Source organism: Arachis duranensis, chromosome 1, assembly GCF_000817695.3.
Source record: "Arachis duranensis cultivar V14167 chromosome 1, aradu.V14167.gnm2.J7QH, whole genome shotgun sequence".
Lineage (NCBI taxonomy): Eukaryota > Viridiplantae > Streptophyta > Magnoliopsida > Fabales > Fabaceae > Arachis > Arachis duranensis.
Window position 1 is genome coordinate 97,473,248 of NC_029772.3, and position 20,970 is coordinate 97,494,217.

General features: G+C 34.4%; 1 protein-coding gene across 2 annotated transcripts; it reads left to right on the forward strand.

The window, feature by feature from the left end:
- Positions 1-10,757: 10,757 nt before the first annotated feature.
- Positions 10,758-13,838, forward strand: LOC107466602 (glucan endo-1,3-beta-glucosidase 1). 2 transcript variants are annotated; one of them, XM_052252743.1, is made up of 5 exons: positions 10,763-10,883; positions 11,006-11,169; positions 11,250-12,524; positions 13,239-13,266; positions 13,441-13,838. In XM_052252743.1, exons 2-5 carry the CDS (start codon positions 11,073-11,075, stop codon positions 13,613-13,615), a joined length of 1,575 nt encoding a protein of 524 aa, XP_052108703.1. In that variant the 5' UTR covers positions 10,763-10,883; positions 11,006-11,072; the 3' UTR covers positions 13,616-13,838. The 2 variants fall into 2 exon arrangements, with proteins under 2 accessions (XP_020982389.1, XP_052108703.1); XM_021126730.2 differs by lacking the exon at positions 13,239-13,266 and having other exon boundaries at positions 10,758-11,169; positions 13,441-13,589.
- Positions 13,839-20,970: the final 7,132 nt, after the last annotated feature.

The window sequence follows — 20,970 nt, forward strand, 5'->3', positions numbered from 1 at the left end:
ATAACCCATGAAGATACACTGCTTTGACTTCCCATCAAGTTTAGACCTTTCATCTCTTGGAATGTGAACAAAAGCCCTGCAGCCAAACACTCGCAAGTGACTATAGAAGACATCTTTCCCTCTCCAAACTTTCTCTAGAACATCACCATTTAGTGGAACTGAAGGAGAAAGGTTGATCAAATCTACTGCAGTCCTCATTGCTTCACCCCAAAAGGATTTAGGCAACTTTGCATGAGAGAGCATACACCTGACTCTATCATTGATTGTACGATTCATTCTCTCAGCAACTCTATTGTGTTGAGGAGTCTTAGGAACCGTCTTCTCAAGCTTGATCCCATGTCCTTTACAATACTCTTCAAACGGACCCCTGTATTCACCACCATTATCTTCTCGAACACATTTCAATTTTCTTCCTGTTTCTCTTTCAACACTTGCATGAAAGTGTTTGAAGATACCGAGCACCTGGTCTTTATATTTCAAAACAAAAACCCACACTTTTCGAGAATAATCATCAATAAAAGTGACAAAATATGATGCACCACCTAGTGTCTTAGCATCCATAGTGCAAACATCAGTATGAACTAAATCTAAAACATGTGATCTCCTATGAGGTCCAGAATTATGAAATGATACTCTAGCATGCTTTCCAACAAAACAATGAGTGCAAGTATTTAAAGTTGTACCTTTCACGGGAAGTGAGTGCTTCTTGGCTAAGACACTTAGTCCTTTCTCGCTCAAGTGACCAAGACGTATATGCCACAAATCATAAGAGGAATCATCAGCTACATTCACATCTTCTTTGCACAACTTTGCTTGCAATCGGTAGAGAGTAGTAAGACTATTGTCTTCTCTAGCAACAATGAGAGCCCCTTTGGTAATCTTGCATTTTCCACTACCAAAGAAAGTGCAATACCCCTCTTGATCCAATGCCTTCACTGAAATAAGATTGAACCGCATATCTGGCGCATGCCTAACATTCTTCAAGCCATATATCACCCATACCAATGATATCACACACTTCTTTATCTCCCAATTTAATCTTGCCAAAATTTCCAGTAGTATAGGAAGTGAAAAATTCACGTTTCGGAGTGACATGACATGAGGCACCAGAGTCTATAATCCAAGTGGAATCATCACAGACAAGATTCACATAATTTTCATCATATGTGATAAGAACATCTTCATAAACAATAGCAGCAGTTTCTTTATCACTATCTTTACCTTTGTCTTCATTTCTTCCCCTTGATTGTTCTCTTTTCAAAAACCTACAATACCTCTTGATATGCCCCGACTTGCCACAATGGTGACAAATGAACTCCTTTCTTGGCTTGTACTTTCCTCTTGACTTGCTTCGACTCTCTGACCTGTCAGAACTGTGAGGTTTTCTACTTTGACTTCTCCCCCATGACTCTGAAACAAGTGCTTCTGATTGGGACGAGGCATTAGTCAAACCTCGCTCTCTTCTTCTGGCTTCTTCATTCAACATGCTCTCTTTAACCATTGCTAATGTCAACTTTCCTTTTGGAGCTGAGTTAGTCAATGTCACAACCAGAACTTCCCAACTATCAGGCAAAGAGCTCAACAACAACAAGGCTTGCAACTCATCATTCAAAGTGATCTCATTATTTGTCAGTTGGTTCACCGTTTTCTGAAAAATGCTCAAGTGTTCCCGCATTGATTTACCTTCAACATACTTCATATTGACAAGCTTCCTAATCAAGAATGCTTTGTTTTGCACATTCTTCCTCTCATATAACTCCTTCAATTTCTTCCACATCTTCTCAACATTCGTTTCGGTGTCAACATGTGGATACACACTAAGATCAAGCCATTGCCTAAGCAAAGCAACTACCTTCCGATTCAGTTTCTTCCATTCAGCATCGGATTTAGTATCTTTGAATTTATCTTCCTCCACAGGATCATACAAGTCCTTGCTATACAACATATCTTCCATGAGGGTCTTCCAAATTGAATAATTTTGAGAATTCAGTTTGACCATATTCGGTCCATGAGTATTTTCCTCTATTTAATCAGCACAGAGATAACCAACCAAAGCTCTAGATACCACTTTGTTGGGAAAACTCAATAAAGGTTCAAAAACAAGAACCTGTCTAACAGCGAAAGCACCAAAAATAATTTTCCCACAACCTGTGCAATTAAATGGGCAACACCAAAGATACTCCAAACATCAAATATAATGGCAGAAATTAAATAATCAGACACCAGAATTTTAATGTGGAAAAACCCCCCAAAAGAGGGACAAAAAACCCACGGGACCTAGTCCAGAAAAAACTTCCACTATTAGAATAATGGGTACACAAACAGTCTTCCTAGTGACACTAGGGTATCTCAACAATCAACAAAATACATCACCAAAACTGGTGGAATCAACATAAACCCTCCACAAAAGTGGATATCTCAAATCAGGCAACAGAGAAGGTAATACAATAAATAAGTTATATCCTAATGTTCATCTCTACACCAAGAATAACATACTAAAATTTCATAAGAAATGGAGCAAGTTTACCAAATCAATGTGATCAAAGTTGGCTTGCCCTTTTCCCCAATTTTCTTCTTCCCTTCGGTGTTGCTTTATGTTTCTTTCTTCGTTCAAAGGAATGAATCTTCTCTCTCTCACCTCCCGTGGCTTATGTCACTTTTTTTTATTTATTTGTTTTTTTATTTTTTTTGTTTTAAAAGGTTGTGGATCCTACTTGAGGTTGGGACCCACCAACAAATAGCAACCTTGACTTTCATCGTACTTAATGTAATTATTATGACATTCTAGCATTATGCTCCTTTTTGGTAGATGATAGATTTGAGGTGACAGTAGTAAAAATATGGATTAATTATAATTTTGATCCTTATGAATTAGTCTAAATATTGAAACCGTTCTTAATATTATTTTCTTAAGTTTAAAATCGTTTTTAACATTTAATCTAATTTTAAAATTGTCTTTATTAGTCACAAATTTTTTTAAAGACAAAATTACCTCTCTTTTCTCTTCTGCATTTTCCTTTCTTTCAACACCAACAACAATAACAGCAACAGAATAAACATTTTTATCACAATCACCTCCTCCTTTTTCCTTTTTATTCTTCTTTTTGTTCATCTTTTTCTGTAATCACCCCTTCTTTTTGTAAGCGCTCATTTGTAACCCCTCTTCTATTCCTGTTTTTCTTATTTTTCATTATTGTTGCATTTAGGTTTGTGTACGGGGGAGAGTTTTTTTGTTTAGGAATTTTTTTTACGCTTTTCATTTCTGAGGTAATAATCGGTTTCATCTTTTGGCGTTTTTTTTTTATTTTCAGGTAAGAGGAAAGGGAGAAATTTAGACATAATTGTTAGAATTTAATCGGTGATAGAATCGATCATATTACTAGATATTATTGGATCCTTAGTTTAATCGATGGTTCACTGGTTGAACCTGTTAATTTGACTTCATATAAATAAAAAATATAAAATAATTAAAAACTTAAAATTAAAATTTAAAATATTTATTTTTATTGGTATTTGAATAAAAATTATATCTTAAATTCTAAAAATAATTAGTACAAAAATAAACATAAAATTTGTCAATACTATTACATTAGTATCTTAATTTGACACAATAAAAATAATAATCCATAAATTATATTCGAGGAGCAATTTCAAATTTTGGGCATCTTTCTTCATATGAAAAATGTGAAGCTACATCCTAATAAGTTTCATTTTAATTTGCATTTTTCACATAATTATTATTAGCTCCATCATCATTTCGATTATCTTCCAAATTCAATTAATCTAGCATTTGAATAATGTTTCCCAAATCAAAGTCAAAGATAAGGTAAAACATTTTATAAAGCATACTAAAATCATCCCTAAAAAAATATATCTAAATCATCTAAAAATAATTAAAGAGATATATTTGCAAGATCATTTCATAAAACATCAACTTCTTCAAGAGTTAAAAATGATGGTGGATCTTCTAATATCCATTCCAAATAATCCTAAAATGCATCAAGACAAATTGAATCATTACTTTGTTTTCTCATTCAATTCTTATATTATCAATTTACTTGATTATTCTTATGATGACTAAAAATTTAAATAATACTTTTAAGAAAGAAAATAATTTTTTTTTGTTATAATCTTAAGTTGTAATGAATATAAAAAGATCATTAAATTCTTTATGCTCTAACCGATTCCTCTTTCTTGGATGAATGTATTAAAAAATACTTCAGTTAAACTCACAATTTGAACTACAAATTTGATTCAAAACACTAATTGCTAACTTTTACAAATTTGATGCTCTACATCCATAAGATTCCCACCATAATATATCACAATCACAAAAATTAAACCATACTTATATCATAATCATAAAATATTAATGGTGAATTCTATGGTGTAGAATGTAATTTTTTTCTACACATATAGAACTTAGGTGGAAGCTTTTAAAAATGGACATCTGTTGTAATATTCTCCATGTCTAATCAAGTTTTGCAGCCTTTTGGTTTATCAATAGAATAGTTTGCTGTGTTTGTCTCTTTATATTAAATGTTAACTGAGATTAATTTTTGAATGAAAGTGTTAATTAAGTGAGTTATATTTTTTTATAACAGGCCAATTAAAAATTAGACCATACTTTAATTTGAGCCAAAATAATTATTTTATATTTTTTAATATACGGTCTAACTGTTCACCAACAAAAAAAATATGGTATAACCCTTTTAGGTTTTTTAACATAAATAAATTAATAAAGACAAAAATAAATAAATAAATAAATTAATAGAGCATTATTTCCAAAAAAAAACAATGAAACTCAAATTAAATACCAACATACAATTTCGTTTTTTTTATTGATTTATGAAAAACATAAGTTTGGCCACACCAATTTTGGTACAAATTTGAGAAAATTATTTCAATTTAAATGAATAGTATGACCATACTTTTATTTCATTATATTTTAACCTTTATAATTATTATGCTTGCACACTAAATTTATATGTATAGTTGTTTTATAGAAAAATCAAATGTTGAAATATTTTATTTTAGTTTCTAAATGAATATTTTCTATCGTACGATTTTATTTTTTTTAAAAAAAATCTAAAATAATATTTAAAAATTTAAAAAATTATAACATATATAATGTTTATAATATAAGAAAAAAATTGCAACAAAAAAAGTTTTATCTAAAAATAATGATTCATTTTCTAAAATCAAATTTTTATTTTTTTAATATTTTATTTTATTTTGTTTTTTATTAAAATAATCAAAAGTGACTATTAGTATTTTTTTTTCTCTTTCTTTAGTCAGGGACGATTGATAAAATTATAAATAATAAACTATAATAATTAATCAATTATAGTAATGAAAAGCGGGGATTTATTTAAGTCCAAACTTAAGTATGGTTTAAATTTTTAAATGGTTTGTTACAAAAAAAAATAATCCGCCTAATTAATTAACATTTGTATTCAAAAATTAATTTCAGTTGATACTTAATATAAAGAGACAAATCACTGCAAACTATCTTATTGATTAGCCAAGAAACTATAAGACTTGATTAGACATAAAAAATATAATAGATGTCTATTTTTAAAAGCTTCCATCTAAATTCTATTGATAAATTATTTTATTGATAAACCAAAAGGCTGCAAGACTTGATTAGACATAGAGAACATTACAACAGATGTCCATTTTTAAAAGCTTTCACCTAAGTTCTATATGTGTAAAAAAAAGTTACATTTTACACCATAGAATTCACCAATATTAATTTTAATAAGAAATTTACCTAACATCATTGTGTTTCATTCACCTATTCCAGGCTGTCTTCTAAAGTCTTGTGTGAGCCTCTCTAAGTCACTGTGTGAGATTGATGCTATATTTGTTTGAAAAGAAAATTGAAGGAAAGAAAAGGGAGGAAAGAAAAGAGAAAGTAAAATAATTATTTTCTATTGTTTAGTTGTGAAGAGAAATTGAAGAGGAAAGAAAATGAATGAAAAAAACTGGTGGGACCACCAAATTTTTTTTTCTCCAATGTTGGAAAGAAAAGGGAGGGAAAACTTATTTTCTCTCACCATTTCCAATATTACCCCTTTATTTTTTTAAATATATTTTATAATACAAGAATAAAATTGTCTTTTTATAACATTTCTTTCCTTTTTATTTTCCTTTCATCCAAACACATCTAAAGAAAATAAAAATCCACTCAATTTCTTTCCTTTCTTTTCTTTTCTTTCTATTTCTTTCATTCCAACCAAATATAGTTTGAGAGAAGGTCATCTCAAACTCTTAGGTAGTGTTTGGTTGTTGTTCATGTCTCAAAGAGACATCCAAACGGCTCACACGTCTTCTGTTTAGTTTAGTGAGACACAATTTTTTTATGAACACAAAAAGATACGGAGACACTAAATTTGTGTACCTCCAAATAAGTGAGACACTAACTTTTTACAATTTTACCCTTATTTAATTTTCAAAATTTCAAATTCAATCCTCATCCTCTCAAATCTGTCTCCAGTTATTCTCTCATGCATCGCCTCCCTCTCTGGCTGCAACTTCTCATTGTTCTCAGCAGCTCCATCCTCTATCCTTTCTCACTTTCCACCGACGATCGCCGCCTCTCCCTCTTCCTCTTTGCAACGCCAACTGTTGCTTCTCTCCCACTTTCTTTTCTCAGCGCCCAGCACTTCTCTCTTCCACTCTCATCTTTGCTCACTGTGCCTTCTCTCTCTGTCTTGTCCTCTTCCTTGGATAGTCAAATATGCGTTCATTTTTTACCGTCGATTGCCATTGCGCCTCCATCAAGAACCGCTGCGTTTGCTCCTCCTTCTCTCTCGAAGGGTTCAGGCTACGTGAGTCCAGATCCATCGTCATCCAGATTCATCGGCGGCTTCGAGCTTGGACGGCGCTTCCCTCCACATCCTCTCTTTAGCAACGTCGTTCATTCTTTCCAGAAAGAACGTCTCCGATCTTTTCCTCTTCTATTATCCCTTTATTAAAAAAAAATAAATCTGTGTATCTTATTTTACAGATATGCAACAAATTAAAATTTTTGTTGATTTTATTAAATTTAATTTAGATTGGAATATTGTTGCTTTTTGTATTTGGTTGAAGATTATAGTGGTATTGATGTTGATGATAACTCTGAAAGAAGGGATTGGACAAAAATAGTGATGGAGAAGAATGATGGGGATAAAATTGACATTTTAGTAAAATTTTGAGTTATATATTATGTTGTGTCTAAGTTACCAAACAAGATGAAAAATTGAGTGTCTTTTTGTGTCTATATACTCGTGTATTTGTGTCTATGTCTTTATTATTTTGAGACATCAACCAAACACAGCCTTAGACATGATGTTTTTGGGAATGGAAACTTTGTTAGCCGTTTTAGAATTTTTTTTCTTTTTTTTAGAGAGAAACGATGCCATTTTAGGTTGGAGGGAAAAAAATAGCTCCAAATGGGTCTAAATATTTTAAAATTTATCGATTCATCAATTTGGGTTGAAATCGGTCGATTTGAACCGAATTTCATTGGTCATTTTTTTGTGCGGTAAAATAGTTTATTCGGACCAACTATATAATCGGTTCGCTGATTTTTCTATCGAGATGGATGTGTCTGATTTTGACAACTATGAACTTGGGACTTGGGGTGTTGAAAATTTTTTATTTTCTTCCTTTTATGTTTTGCTTTTCTTAGGTTCTGACGGTGATGGGAGAAGGTGAAGGAAGAGGGGGTGACTGTGGTTCCAAAGTTACGACGTCATCGGTGGATGCTACTATAACAACGCCAGTGGAGACTCCTACGAAAAGAAACTCACCTGGTAGTTCGATTCTACGGCGTTGCCACAGAGAAAAATCGCAACAGCGATTGCATTCCTAGGTTTAGGTGTAGCAATAGAAGTAAATTGTGGTTCCAATAATAACGACACAGTCATAGATTGTGAGACGCTATCGATAATTGTATCCATATTCTTTGATAAGAAAATTACGTATCATTCTTCTTCTTGGATTCAAAGATGAGAATGATATATTTTTGTGGAAACAACGTTATTGAGAGCGATACACAAATATTTGTCCAAAAAATAATTTTAGTTAAAAAAATTATTTTAAAATTAAATTAAATATTAGAAATAAATTTGAGCGCAAAATCATAAAAACCAACACAGAACTTAATTCTTAGAATATTAAAGCCATTTGCTACATTTGTCTGTTTTGTTCCTTTCACCGAGATAAACTAATTATTATATATTAGAGATTTTGCAAGGCGCGATTACAGTATGTATTGTAGACTGTCTTCCAAAATTTTGTGTGAGTCTCTCTAAATTACTGTGTGAGATTAAGAGAGAGTCAAGTCTCTGACTCTTAAGCAGGATAGGTTTGGGAATTGGGACTTTGTTAGCTATTTTAGAATTTCTTCCTTTTTTTAAGAGATAAACAATGCCATTTTAGGTTGAAGGCAAAAAATTAAGCTCCAAATTGGTCCGAATTTTTTAAAACCTATCGGTTCACCAATTTGGGTTAAAATTGGTCGATTCGAACTGAGTTTCATCGGTTTTTTTTTGTGTGGTCAGATAGCTTATTCAGACCAACCTTGTGATCGATTCACTGGTTTTTTCGATTCGACAAGGAGGTGGGTCGGTCTCATTCTGACAACTATGAATTTAGGACCTGGGAGTTGAAAAAATGTGATTTTCTTCCTTTTATGTTTTGCTTTTCTTGGATTCTAACAGTGATGGGAGAAGGTGAAGGAGGAGGGGGTAACTGCGGTTCCAAAGTTGCAACATCATCGGTGAATGCTACTGTAACAATGCCAATAGAAGCTCCTGTGGGAAGAAGCTCACCTGGTAGATCGATTCTATTGCGTTGCCACAGAGAAAAATCGCAACAGTGATTGCACTCCCAAGTTTAGGTGCAGCAACAAAAGTAGATTGTGGCTCCAATGATAATGGTACAGCTGTAGATTGCGAGACACCATTGATAATTGTATCCATATTCTTTAATAAAAAAATTATGTATTATTCTTTTTTTTGGATTCAAAGATGAAAATGATATATTTTTATAGGAACAACGGTATTAAGAACAATGTACGAATATTTTTATCCAAAAAATAATTTTAGTTAAAAAAACAATTTTAAAATCAAATTGAACGTTAAAAATAAATTTGAGCACAAAATCATAAAAATAAAAATCGTACTTAATTCTTAGAATATTAAAGCCACTTGCTGCATTTGCCTGTTTTGTTCCTTTTATCGAAATAAACTAATTACTATATATTGGAAATTTTGCGAGGTGCAATTACAGTATGTATACCAACGTGTGCAGTATGCTTGATAGAATTTTATACTTTTATACTATCTTTAGGCATTTACTTATTTAGGCATTATTACAAGTGTGGTTAAGGATGTTCAAAAACACAGTTTATAACAACTCGATCCGAATTGAATATGCACTAAACTAATCTAAATAAACCAACTCTTTTAAGTAAAGAACCAAATCAAAATCACAGTTTTTCACTTGTACAAACTAATTTATTAAAAATTAGTTGGGTTAAATACGATTTTGGTTCCTAATGTAGAGACCAAAAATTTATTTTGTTCTTGACCTTTTTTTCATTACAAAATAGTCCCAAAAATTTCAGTTTATTTTAAAATCATCATTTTCACCAATTTTTTTATTTTTATTACCATTTTACTCCTAATTAAAAAAATTATAAAATAAAATAAAAAAAGAAAGAAAGGAAACAACGGAGAGAAAGAGAATGGGGGAGAAAGAGAGTCGCAGGGGAAAGAGGGTGTGGGAAAGATGGCTGTCGCACCGCCGCCTGTGATGGAAAATGGAAAATTTCCACACCGTCGCCACCACCGCTGCTCCTTTCTTCCTCAACACATACCTACACTAACGGCAAGAAAGGAGAGAGCAGAGGGAGAGAGAAAGAGAGCCCTGATGACATCGTGCTTCCAGAGTTTCTTGTGAAGCTCGAAGGGTTTGTTGCACTCCAACGTGAGGGTGTGGAAGGATCGGACGGGTTATCAAGCTAAATGCCTAAATCTAGTAGGGTGGGTTATCCTCCTAACCTCCAAGGCTCCAACCCATGCACCTTCCATCATACCCATCTGCTGAAAAGTTTTGGACAACTTTGCTTATTTTGATTTTTGATATTTCCTCGCTTTTGCGAGAAGTGCCTAAACCCTACCCTTTTCCAAATCGAACCCCGTGAGTAATTTTATTTTGTGTTTTTGGTGTTTCTTTTCAGCTTTGTCTACGGCTACGCCATAAAAACAAAGAAAAACAAAAGATAAAATAAAAAAAAAAAGGAAGAAAGGAAGTGTTAAACTGTTAAGTAAGATGATGGAGACGGACAATCAATTAAAAGTAACTACCACTACTATTAAATATTTAAATGTTAGCTATTATTTAGATCATCAATTAATGTTTTTTTTTTATCAAAACATACAAAATTCAAATTTTTAATATATTTATTAACGGTAATACTAAAAAAAATCAAGTCAAACAATCTAAATTTATTTTATTTAACATTTATTTATTACTGACTAAATTAAATAAAACTAAAAATAATACATTTTAGTAATTTTTAACTAAAACTTTTTGTTTCAGGAGATTTTTCAATTTATTAAAATAAAAAGCTAAATAGAATTTTTATAACTGGAACTCAAAGTTACTATGCCACAACATTTACCCTGGAGTCAATAAATATTAACTAGAGTGAAATATATATTCTTTTTTCTTGTAGTGTCGGCTTCACCGCCACCGGTAAGGTTACCTACTTAATACAGATAGAGGGAATAGAGTGGGTAGATGAGAAATGTGGTGGACCAGTGGATATGAAGGAGCACCGGAGTGGCAGTACGCTCCTCCACAGAGAAGATTGAAGACCTGAGTGAGTGAGTGAGTTGCAGCACCCAATTCCCATTTTCTCATCTTCTTCCCCTTCTCTTCCGTCACCCAACCAAAGAAATTCCCACCTACCATCCATCATTACTATTATTATTACATTTCATTTCAGATAATGCAAGGATCTGTAGGAGCTGAAGAAGCAGTAGAGCACGAGGGAGTGAAGTTGCCATCACTCCATGGCAATTTCTAAGCTCACTCGCACTAACACCCTTCTCTTCTTCTTCTTCTTCTTCTTCTTCCTTTTCTGCACTGAACTACCAACACCATCACTAGGTGGGTACGCTAACTCAAACAAAACACAACTACCTTTGAAGTTTGAACAACTGACACTAACCACTTTCTTGATTTTGCAGCACAGGAAAACCAAAGCGACCAGCCATACGTGGGAGTCAACGTTGGGACGGACGTCTCCAACCTTCTACCGCCATCGCAACTGGTTTCGTTTCTTCAGCTTCAGAAGATAACGCACATAAGAATCTACGATGCAAACCCAGACATACTCAAAGCACTCTCACGCACCAAGATTCGCGTCATCATCAGCGTCCCCAACAACCAGCTCCTCGCCATTGGCTCCTCCAACACCACCGCCGCCTCATGGATCGACCGGAACGTCGTCTCTTTCTACCCGGACACACTCATCACCGCCATTTCCGTCGGCGACGAAGTTCTAACCACCGTCCCCTCCTCCGCCCCTCTCATCCTCCCCGCCATTCAGTCCCTCTACAGCGCCCTCGTCGCCTCCAACCTCCACCAGCACATCAAGATTTCAACCCCTCACGCCGCTTCCATTATCCTCGACCCTTTTCCTCCTTCTCAGGCTTTCTTCAACCAGAGCTTCTCCTCTGTCATCGTCCCTCTCCTTCAGTTTCTCTCCAGAACCGGCTCCCCCTTGATGATGAACCTTTACCCTTACTACGTCTTCATGCAGAACAAGGGTGTGGTTCCAATCGACAATGCTCTCTTCAAACCCTTGACTCCTTCAAAGGAAATGGTTGACCCCAACACCTTGCTTCACTACACCAATGTCCTTGATGCCATGGTCGATGCTGCTTATTTCTCAATGAAGAACCTTAACATCACTGATGTCGTGGTCCTTGTTACCGAAACAGGGTGGCCTTCAAAGGGTGATTCCAAAGAACCTTATGCTACCAAGGACAATGCAGACACCTACAATTCAAACTTGATTAGCCATATTTTGGGTCACGGCGGAACCCCTCTACATCCGGAAACAACTTCCAGTGTGTATATCTACGAGCTGTTCAATGAGGACCTGAGGTCGCCGCCGGTCTCGGAGGCGAATTGGGGACTCTTCTATGGAAACACCACGCCGGCGTATCTGCTTCATGTCTCCGGGATTGGCACCTTTATGGCCAATGATACTACCAATCAGACATACTGCATTGCCATGGATGGTTTTGATACCAAGACTTTGCAGGCTGCACTTGATTGGGCTTGTGGGCCGGGCCGGGCTAATTGCTCCGAGATTCAGCCCGGTGAGAGTTGTTATCAGCCTAACAATGTGAAGAGCCATGCTTCTTATGCCTTTGATAGCTATTTCCAGAAGGAAGGGAAGGCTCCTGGGACTTGTGATTTCAAAGGTGTAGCTATGATCACTACAACAGATCCCAGTAAGTGCCTAATTATGTATTCATTGCATTGTTCTTTAATTTCTCACCATATTCACATTCAGTTCGTTTGTCTTGGTGTTGTTTTTTGTTCATATTTTAAGCTGGCTATTATGGATTTACACTTTACACTTAACAATACAAACAGTCCTTCTTGATTTGCCTAATTTAGTTACTTTATGGTAATATTAGCAGAATGAATCAGTGAAATGTTGAGTCTCGTGACTAATGTAAGGAACTTTATTAGTGATGATAATTGGGGACAGGGAAATGATTAGAACTTTGAATTGGGGTTGTGGTAATGATTCATAGAAATGAAGGTGCATTCGAGTGTGGCACCCACACAAACTGCAAAGCTGAAATGAAATAGAGTGGACTGGTTGGTAATAGCATTGAGGGCAGTGCGAAACAAACAAAAAACACTCCATGCCCCCATGGCATGTCCCTAGTTGAATTCTTGTTTATCTGAGAGCATCCTGTTCCCTCTGACAATTGCAAAGATTCTGGACCGTGTTTCTAGATTACATTCACTTAAACGTAGTAATTTGTCATGTTTCCAAGTTTTTTTTTTTACGGTGCAATATCTTACTGTTACATGAATCATCAAAGTACTTAATTTAAGTATGCAAATGGGGTCCATGGTTTACTATTATTATTATGTTATAAGAAAAGAGATTAGTGGGATTCTTACTTTTTGTTGTGGGGAATACCTTGCAGGTCACGGGAGCTGTATATTTCCAGGAAGGTAAGAAACAAAAGTCTGCCTAGTTGCCTCCTCTTTGTTTTTTAGTCATCATGCATGCTTCCCTCACGAGAATCGTTCTTTTCTTTTATTATTTTAATTTACCCTCAAATTTTGAACCCAATAATTTTTAATATTATCGTTTCTAAATCGTGATCCTCATTTGGTTTGATGCAGCAAGAAAGTGAGCAACAAGACAAAGGATGTGGTGAACTCTACTCAATCAAGCAGTGCTGGGGAGAAGTTATTGAGGTGCAGAACATTCAGCTTCCTCAAAATAAGTGCTTTTAGCAACATTTTGCACATTTTCTTAGCTGCATATTTCCCCATTTTTTTGTTAGTCCTTTTGTGAGGTGCAAATAACTCAATTATTTTTTGGAAATTTTGAAATTCCTTAGAGTAATGGATGAAGTCATAAGAGAAAAGGTATTGTGGATGATTTTCAGAGCTAAATGCTTAAGGATAGATGTTTCTTCGTTGAAAAAAGTAGGGTTAATAATTTTGGTGGAATTCTTGTAATTAACGTATGTGTTTCTTCAAATTATATTTGTTAATTAATTTGTCTAGAATATGTATCCATAATCGTCATTGATTTTGGCCTACTTCGCTTTTCTTATGCTTTTTATGTTTTCATTTCAAGGTTCTAACCAGTGCAGCCACCCGTTCTTTGCAGAAAATAAAAAATATAGATGCAAGAGACTAACGCTTTATTTGGGTGATTTTTTTACGGAAAATTAATTTTTTAAAAAAAATTTAAAAAAATAAAAATAATTTTATATTTAGATATTTTATATAAAAATATTTATTTATTTAATAATTATAAAGGAATATATAGTGTGTTAAGATATACTATTGAATGATAATTTAAAGAAATTACACAAGTAATATCTTAAAATTAAATTCTTAATAAGAAATGTAGTAAGTCATTTAAAAAAAATAAAAATAAAAACGTAAAATAAAAATGACTTTGGATACACATCAACACTATTGTGTTGATATTCGAACTTTCTCAACTTTTTGAATTAAAATTAAGTCAACTTATTAATATTTAACAAGAGAAATTAAGAAAATTAACTTTTTGAGTTAATCTTCAATATTTAACAAGAAAATTAAGAACACAAGAGAAATGAAATTTTGAATGAAAGAACACTTTATTACTCAAGCATTTGTTACAAAATGTCTCACACACTCAAATTCTAACTTTCACCCTTAGTTATAGTCATCAACTTTCTTAATGGATAGTTAGGATTGAATCTAATCAACCGTCCAAATTAATCATCCAGAACATTCACTATAAATATCTATCCTACCATATTTTTTTAAATACTTTTAGATTATTTCATACTATTCTTCATACATCCACACTCTTCTAAAATACTCTATAACCTTCTAGAGTCTTCTAAAACCTTCTAGGGCATTCTAAAACGTTTTGGAACTACCTAAAGTATTCTCAAACATTCCAAAAAACTATAAACACCGTTAAATCTAGCCTTCTAAAATTTACTGTAACATTCTCCTCCACCTATTGCACATACATCCTCGTCGCATTTTGTTCATGATAGCGCTCTAGGTATTTTTGGAGTTGACACAAATCTTCGCGAACTTCCCAACTAGCTTCACTTATCAGGAGTCCTTTCCACTTGATCAAGTATTGGATACTTAGTGGTACTCCTCTGCGTCTTACAATTTGATTAGCTAAGATTTTTTCGATTTTCTTATCAAAGGATTTAATCACCACGGGTAGAGTACGATTCGAGTTACCTCTACTTGATTCCTCTCAGTCTCCATGATATGATTTAAGCATACTCACAAGGAAGATGTGATGGATCTTCATAGAGAGAGAGAGTTGTACTTTGTAAGCAGCCTCTCCAACACGCCCAATAGTCTCAAATGGCCCTTCATATTTGTGGATCAAGCCCTTATGAACCTTGCGAAAGGCTTTAAATTGCTGTGGAAGAAGTTTAATCATTACCTTATCTCCAACTTGATAGCTTGTCGGCCTCATCTTCTTATCTGCCCATTTCTTTATCCTCTTTGCAACTTTGTCGAGGTAAGAACAAGTGACATCTGCTTATTCTTCCCAAGACTTAATGATATGATAAACTCCAGGGCTCTTCCTTGAGTAAGAGGGAGAAAGATAGTGTGGTGTAAGCAGTTATTGTCTGAATAGGAAAATTCAATAAGTGTAAAGGTCCTTCGCTGACCTTGGTGACAAGCCTATTTGGTGTCATAGCATTCTCTCACCAACTTTTTTCTTAGATTTTGCCACTTAGGGATGTATAGTCTTCTCTCTTTTGTGTAGAGAATGTCGTCTTTTAGCCAAAATTTTTTTGTCTTACCTTTTTTAGCCAACTCCACCAACTTCTTGGCTAATGGATCATGATGCTACCTTTTCTTGATGGTATACACAATATCTCCTTTGACCATGAAAATTGTTGTCAACTCAGCCTTACGGCTCAATGCATCTACTACCACATTAGCCTTGCCTGACTTGTATTCAAATTCAAAATCAAACTCAACTAAGAAATCTTGCCACCAAACTTGTTTGGGACTTAACTTCTTCTGAGTTTGGAAATAACTTGTAGCCACATTATCTGTCTTAACGATAAAGTGTGAACCAAACAAGTAGTGACACCAAGTTCTCAAACAATGCACCACCGTGGTCATCTTTTTCTCTTGGATGGTGCATCACCTCTCTATATCATTCAACTTACGACTCTCAAAGGCAATAGGATATCCTTCTTGCATCAAAACCTGTCCAATAGCGTAGTCAGAAACATCAGTGTGGACTTCAAACACCTTTGAGTAGTCGAGTAGTACTAGTATTGGTCCTTCTATTATAGCAGTATTCAACTCATCAAAGGCCTTTTAACACTGCTTTGACCAATCCCAAGAGTAATTATTCTTGAAAAGATCAGTTAACGGTACAGCCTTGATGGAGTATCCCTTGATAAATCTCTTATAGTAATTAGCCAATCTAAAGAATGACCTCAATTCAGATATCTTGTTTGGAGACTCTCACTCCTTGATAGCCTTCATTTCTCCTTGATCCATGTAGAGAGTTCCATCTTTAATGATGTGTCCCAAGAAGTGAACTTCATCTCTTGTAAAAGAATAATTTTTCTTCTGATGGTTATCAGTGGCTAAGAGAAGGGGGTTGAATCTTGGCCTCCTTTTTCTTTAACTTTAAACCTTGAGTTCAGTAGAGAAACTTTGAGTAGAAAACAGGATAGATTATGGTTTTGTCTCTTAATGTAGTAGTAGATACTTCTGTTTTTTCTTTTATAGTGCAGAACCAGAAACAGAGAAGAGAATAGAAAACGACGCACAGATGTATCCTGGTTCGGCTACCCAATGCAATATAGCCTACATCCAGTCTACATCACAATAGTGACAGAATTTCACTATCTTAGAACAGAATTACATTCACCAATTCTCCCCATGATCTACCCAATCCTATCTGGGACAAGTCCAGATTCTAACCCAACCTGAACTTGACTAGGATCCACCCTAGATTGCAACAGTAAAGTGCTAATCCAACTTGCAAGGGAATCCCCTCAGGATCATGACAACAAAACAGAAAAATATACAAAGAATTTCTGAGATAATTATGGCTTTTTCTTCAAGTTTAACTCTCTGTCTTTTTCTACTCATTGGCTTTTTCTTACAAAACTCACCATTTTGTCCTTTACCAATAAAAAATAGGAAGACTATATTGAGAAAAAGAAATACTCAATGAAAACCATGATGGAGAAGAATAAACAGCTCAGAGAGCTATGGAAACCCAAACGTGTGCTCTCACTCCTTGCTCCAATCCTTGGACATTCACTCCTATTATAAAGGAGTGAAGCTTCTAAGGTTTGAAACCTTCTTCAGCACATGTTGGTTCTCTTCTCCCAATATACAGATGCAGCAGTGACAGTCACAAAGGAGAGAGATGATAAAAGCAGTGACATGCAACCTTATCTTCAGTCTTCTCTTTCAACCTTTTTCTTTATGCATCTTGAATTTGAGTTGTGCGTTCTTGCTTTGGCCCCAAGCTTGTTTCTTGACCGTATATTCCAAGCAGAGCACTATTGACTTCACCTTCTTCATATTTTCCATAACGGTGCTTGTGACCTAGTTGATTTCTTCAATAATCCTTGATGAAGCATAAATGGAGAAATCTCCTTTTTGTGATTTTCTTTCTGATAAGATCTTCTCTTTTACTATAGCCCCTTTAACCTTCTTGAAATTGGAAGCTTCTTTTTGTTCTTTACTTTGCCCTAACTCCATAACTTTTCTTTTCTTTCTTCTTACTTCAGAGTGATGTGATGTTAAAGAAAGAGAATAGAGAGAAGAAAGAATTTCGGTTCGGTAGGTGAAGTGAATGGTTCAAATGAAATGGAATTTGAATCACTTAGTTACCGTCTAAGTGAATGAAAGATTTGAATGTTGACCATCGTTGGGCTTTGGTTTGATTATGGGCTTGCTTTCTATCTTTCATTATTTGGCTAGAGGCTTGTTTGTTTCCGCCAAGAATTATTTATGATGGTAATAATTATATATCCTTGGACCATTGTGTGTGCATTTGGACTTGAGCATTTGCTTCTTGGACCAATTGCTTTCTTTTCCTTTTTTTTTGTTTTTGCTTTTGTTTCTGATAAAAAAAATTTGTGATGGAGCAAATAACCCTTGGGCCATGATTGTGTGTAGGTGGGCCATATGTTATTTATTTTCTGCACACTAAACAAAACACATCACATAAACAATTTGACAATAACCCAATAATGTTTAGTCATCATCTTAATTATAGTTTAGTTTTCTAAACTCAACAATCTCCTCCTTGATGACAAACATTATTAAATGAATTGAAATGGAATTAGAAGAGTTTTTAGAAATTTTTCTTTGATGTTTTCTTTGGTTTGAAGCTCCCCCTTTCTTTTGATCTCTAAGTTTTCCCTTAATATTTGCTTTTCATAAGCTGATACCAACAAGCTTTTTGCATAAATAATGCTAAACATCCAATAATTTTCAAACAATTTTGTATCTTAAGGAACTTGTTTGATCATATGTCAAAACTTGCAAGGCTATTATCAATTGACAAATATCATCAGCCAACCTTGAAACAAGCATGAATCAAAACTAATCCAAATATTAATTAAAAGCTATTTATTTAAAAGCTCATATGCTAAGCTATAAACAATATTCACAACTAGATCAAGTTGCTAATTTTTAAATACAAATTCAAAAATATCTTTTCTTTTAAATGTTTTCTCCTCTTGTAATAGAGCCAAATATTAATCTCCCTCTTCTTGAACCCTTTCTTGAGTTGCATAGCAGAGAACATCAGTAGTTCTCCAATTTTAGAGACCGTATGGACTATGCATGGAGACCTTTTTTCCCATGACGCATACTATGTCGTAGTATGACATAGGTATTATATTTGCATTCCTTTGCAAGTCAAGCATGATGACTATCTTGAAAATATCTATGGGTGCTATTGAGAAATCTACAAGGCTCTTCCAAGAACCAAGAGTCATCTCAACCCCCCATTTGCTACTCCTTTAAGAGGTTCACCATTAGTATTCACGGGTTTAAACTAGTCATTCCCTTCGGTGATCTTCAACTTAAGCCTTTTACTTCATCAGGTGTGATGAAGTTGTGTGTAGCACCAGTATCGATCATAGCCATGACGATTTTTTCATTGATAAAGGCTTTAACATACATCAAGCCTTTTTTTCTGAAGTGTATGCCTTTTTGTCCTTCACGGCATTCATGAGTTTGACATATCCAATACACTAAGTTACTTGCAATTGAGCCTCTCGTTCCTCGACGATAAATGCCAGAGTCCCTAACTTGGGACAATCCTTCATTTAGTGAGATCCCTTGCACACGTATCCTCCTTTGGGCATAAAAGCTTTCTTCTTTTTCTCGTACTCTTTCTTTGAAAAGTACTTCCCTTTCTTATTGGTTGAGAAACTCTTCTCCTTATCTCTCCCACCTTTAGTAGAACTAGACTTGGAGGAAGATTTGGGTTTAGAGTCTCCCCGATGATACTCAGTGAGTGAATCGGCCACCACAATGGCCTTGTTGATATCCTTAACATTTCTTCTCTGTAATTCTTACTTTACCCAAAGTTGGAGTCAATCAATAAAGAAGAACAACTTATCCTCTGATGCTAAGTTGGGGATTTGAAGCGTAATAGTAGTGAACTCCTTTACGTAGTCACTAATCATACTCTTATGCTTCAACTCCATCAACTTCTTCCTTACTTCATAGACCACATTCTCAGGAAAGAATTGTCTTTTTAACTATCTTTTGAAATCTTTCCATGTGGCTATATTGCAAGCACCCTTCTTCATATCTATGCATTTTTCTCCTCCACCACAAAGTAGCATTATCAGAAGGTAGAGAACTGTAGTGCGTATCTTTATTGCTTCTTCGACCACCCCTTGATCTTCAAAGTATCTCTCAATTTGTCAAAGGAATTTCTTCATCTCTCGAGCGTCCCTCACTCCCTGAACTCTTTTGGCTTTGAGAGATCAATATTTATCGTCTTCCTTATAATGTTTGGTCGAGATCTCGCCTCCTCAAACAAAACTCGAAACTCCTCAAATAGTTTCAAAGAATACTCAAGCTTCTCTTCTATTTGGAGCTTACTTTCTTTAAAAGTATCTAGTTCTCCCAACACGTGAGTCTCGATGGTCTCCTTGTCGTGTTCTATTCTTCGGAAGGGCTCATCCATAGATGATAGAACAATCTCATACATAGAAACTCTCTTTTTTAAGAAGTTAGAGTCTTTACCTCTAGGCTTACTTGAAGAACGGACCTTCTTGCCTCCCAATTGAAAAGAAATAGCATCCCTTTCCTTTTGAGACTCAACATGCTCCATGGTTACACTAGAAGCCATATCCACAAACCACTTGTACTCCCTCTCGAACCTTATTCTGATACCAAATTGTCATGGTCTTGGACACACTCTAATACTACTGTGCCGGCACTCAGATTTACACAACCTTTTGAGTTAAGATCAAGTCAGCCTAACCATCAATACTTAGCAAGAAAGCTAAGAACATAAGGGAAAGAAAGTTTTGGTGGACAAAATATTTTATTACTCAAGTGTCTATTACAAAATGACTACTACACTCAAACTCTAACTCTTACTTCTATTGATAGTCATTCACCTCTTTAATGGATGGTTAGGATTAAATTTAATTAATGGTCTAGATTAATCATCTAGAACTTTCACTACAAATATCTATCATATTACATTTTTTTAAATACTTTTAGATTATTTCATACCACTCTTTATATGTCTACACTCTTCTAGAATACTCTATGACCTTTCATAATCTTTTAAAATCTTTTAAAATATTCTAAAACTTTTTAAGACATTTTAAAATGTTTCGAAATTATTTAAAATATTTTCAAACACTCAAAAGAATTATATAAATATTATTAAATCTAGCATTCTAAAATTACTGTAACAACATACTTCAATTAGATAGAAGTTTTTAATTGTAACTATGTAACTTTGGAGAGTTGGAGACTTTAACAAACTTTTTAACAAGAGCATCTTTGATTTTTATTTCATTGCACATATTATTTTTGTATATATTTATTTTGGTCTTAAATGTCCCTAAAAGGACTTAAAGAATGGTCATTTTTTTATTTCTACGTATAATATTGAAGGAGTGCCGTTTTGGACAAACATTCCCTCCGAGT

Excerpts from the sequence above, each read along its gene's own strand:
- LOC107466602 (XM_052252743.1), top strand. The coding sequence starts at position 11,073 with ATGGCAATTTCTAAGCTCACTCGCACTAACACCCTTCTCTTCTTCTTC. Across the intron at positions 12,525-13,238 it reads GATCACTACAACAGATCCCA|GTCACGGGAGCTGTATATTT; the intron begins GTAAGTGCCTAA and ends AATACCTTGCAG. Across the intron at positions 13,267-13,440 it reads AGCTGTATATTTCCAGGAAG|CAAGAAAGTGAGCAACAAGA; the intron begins GTAAGAAACAAA and ends GGTTTGATGCAG.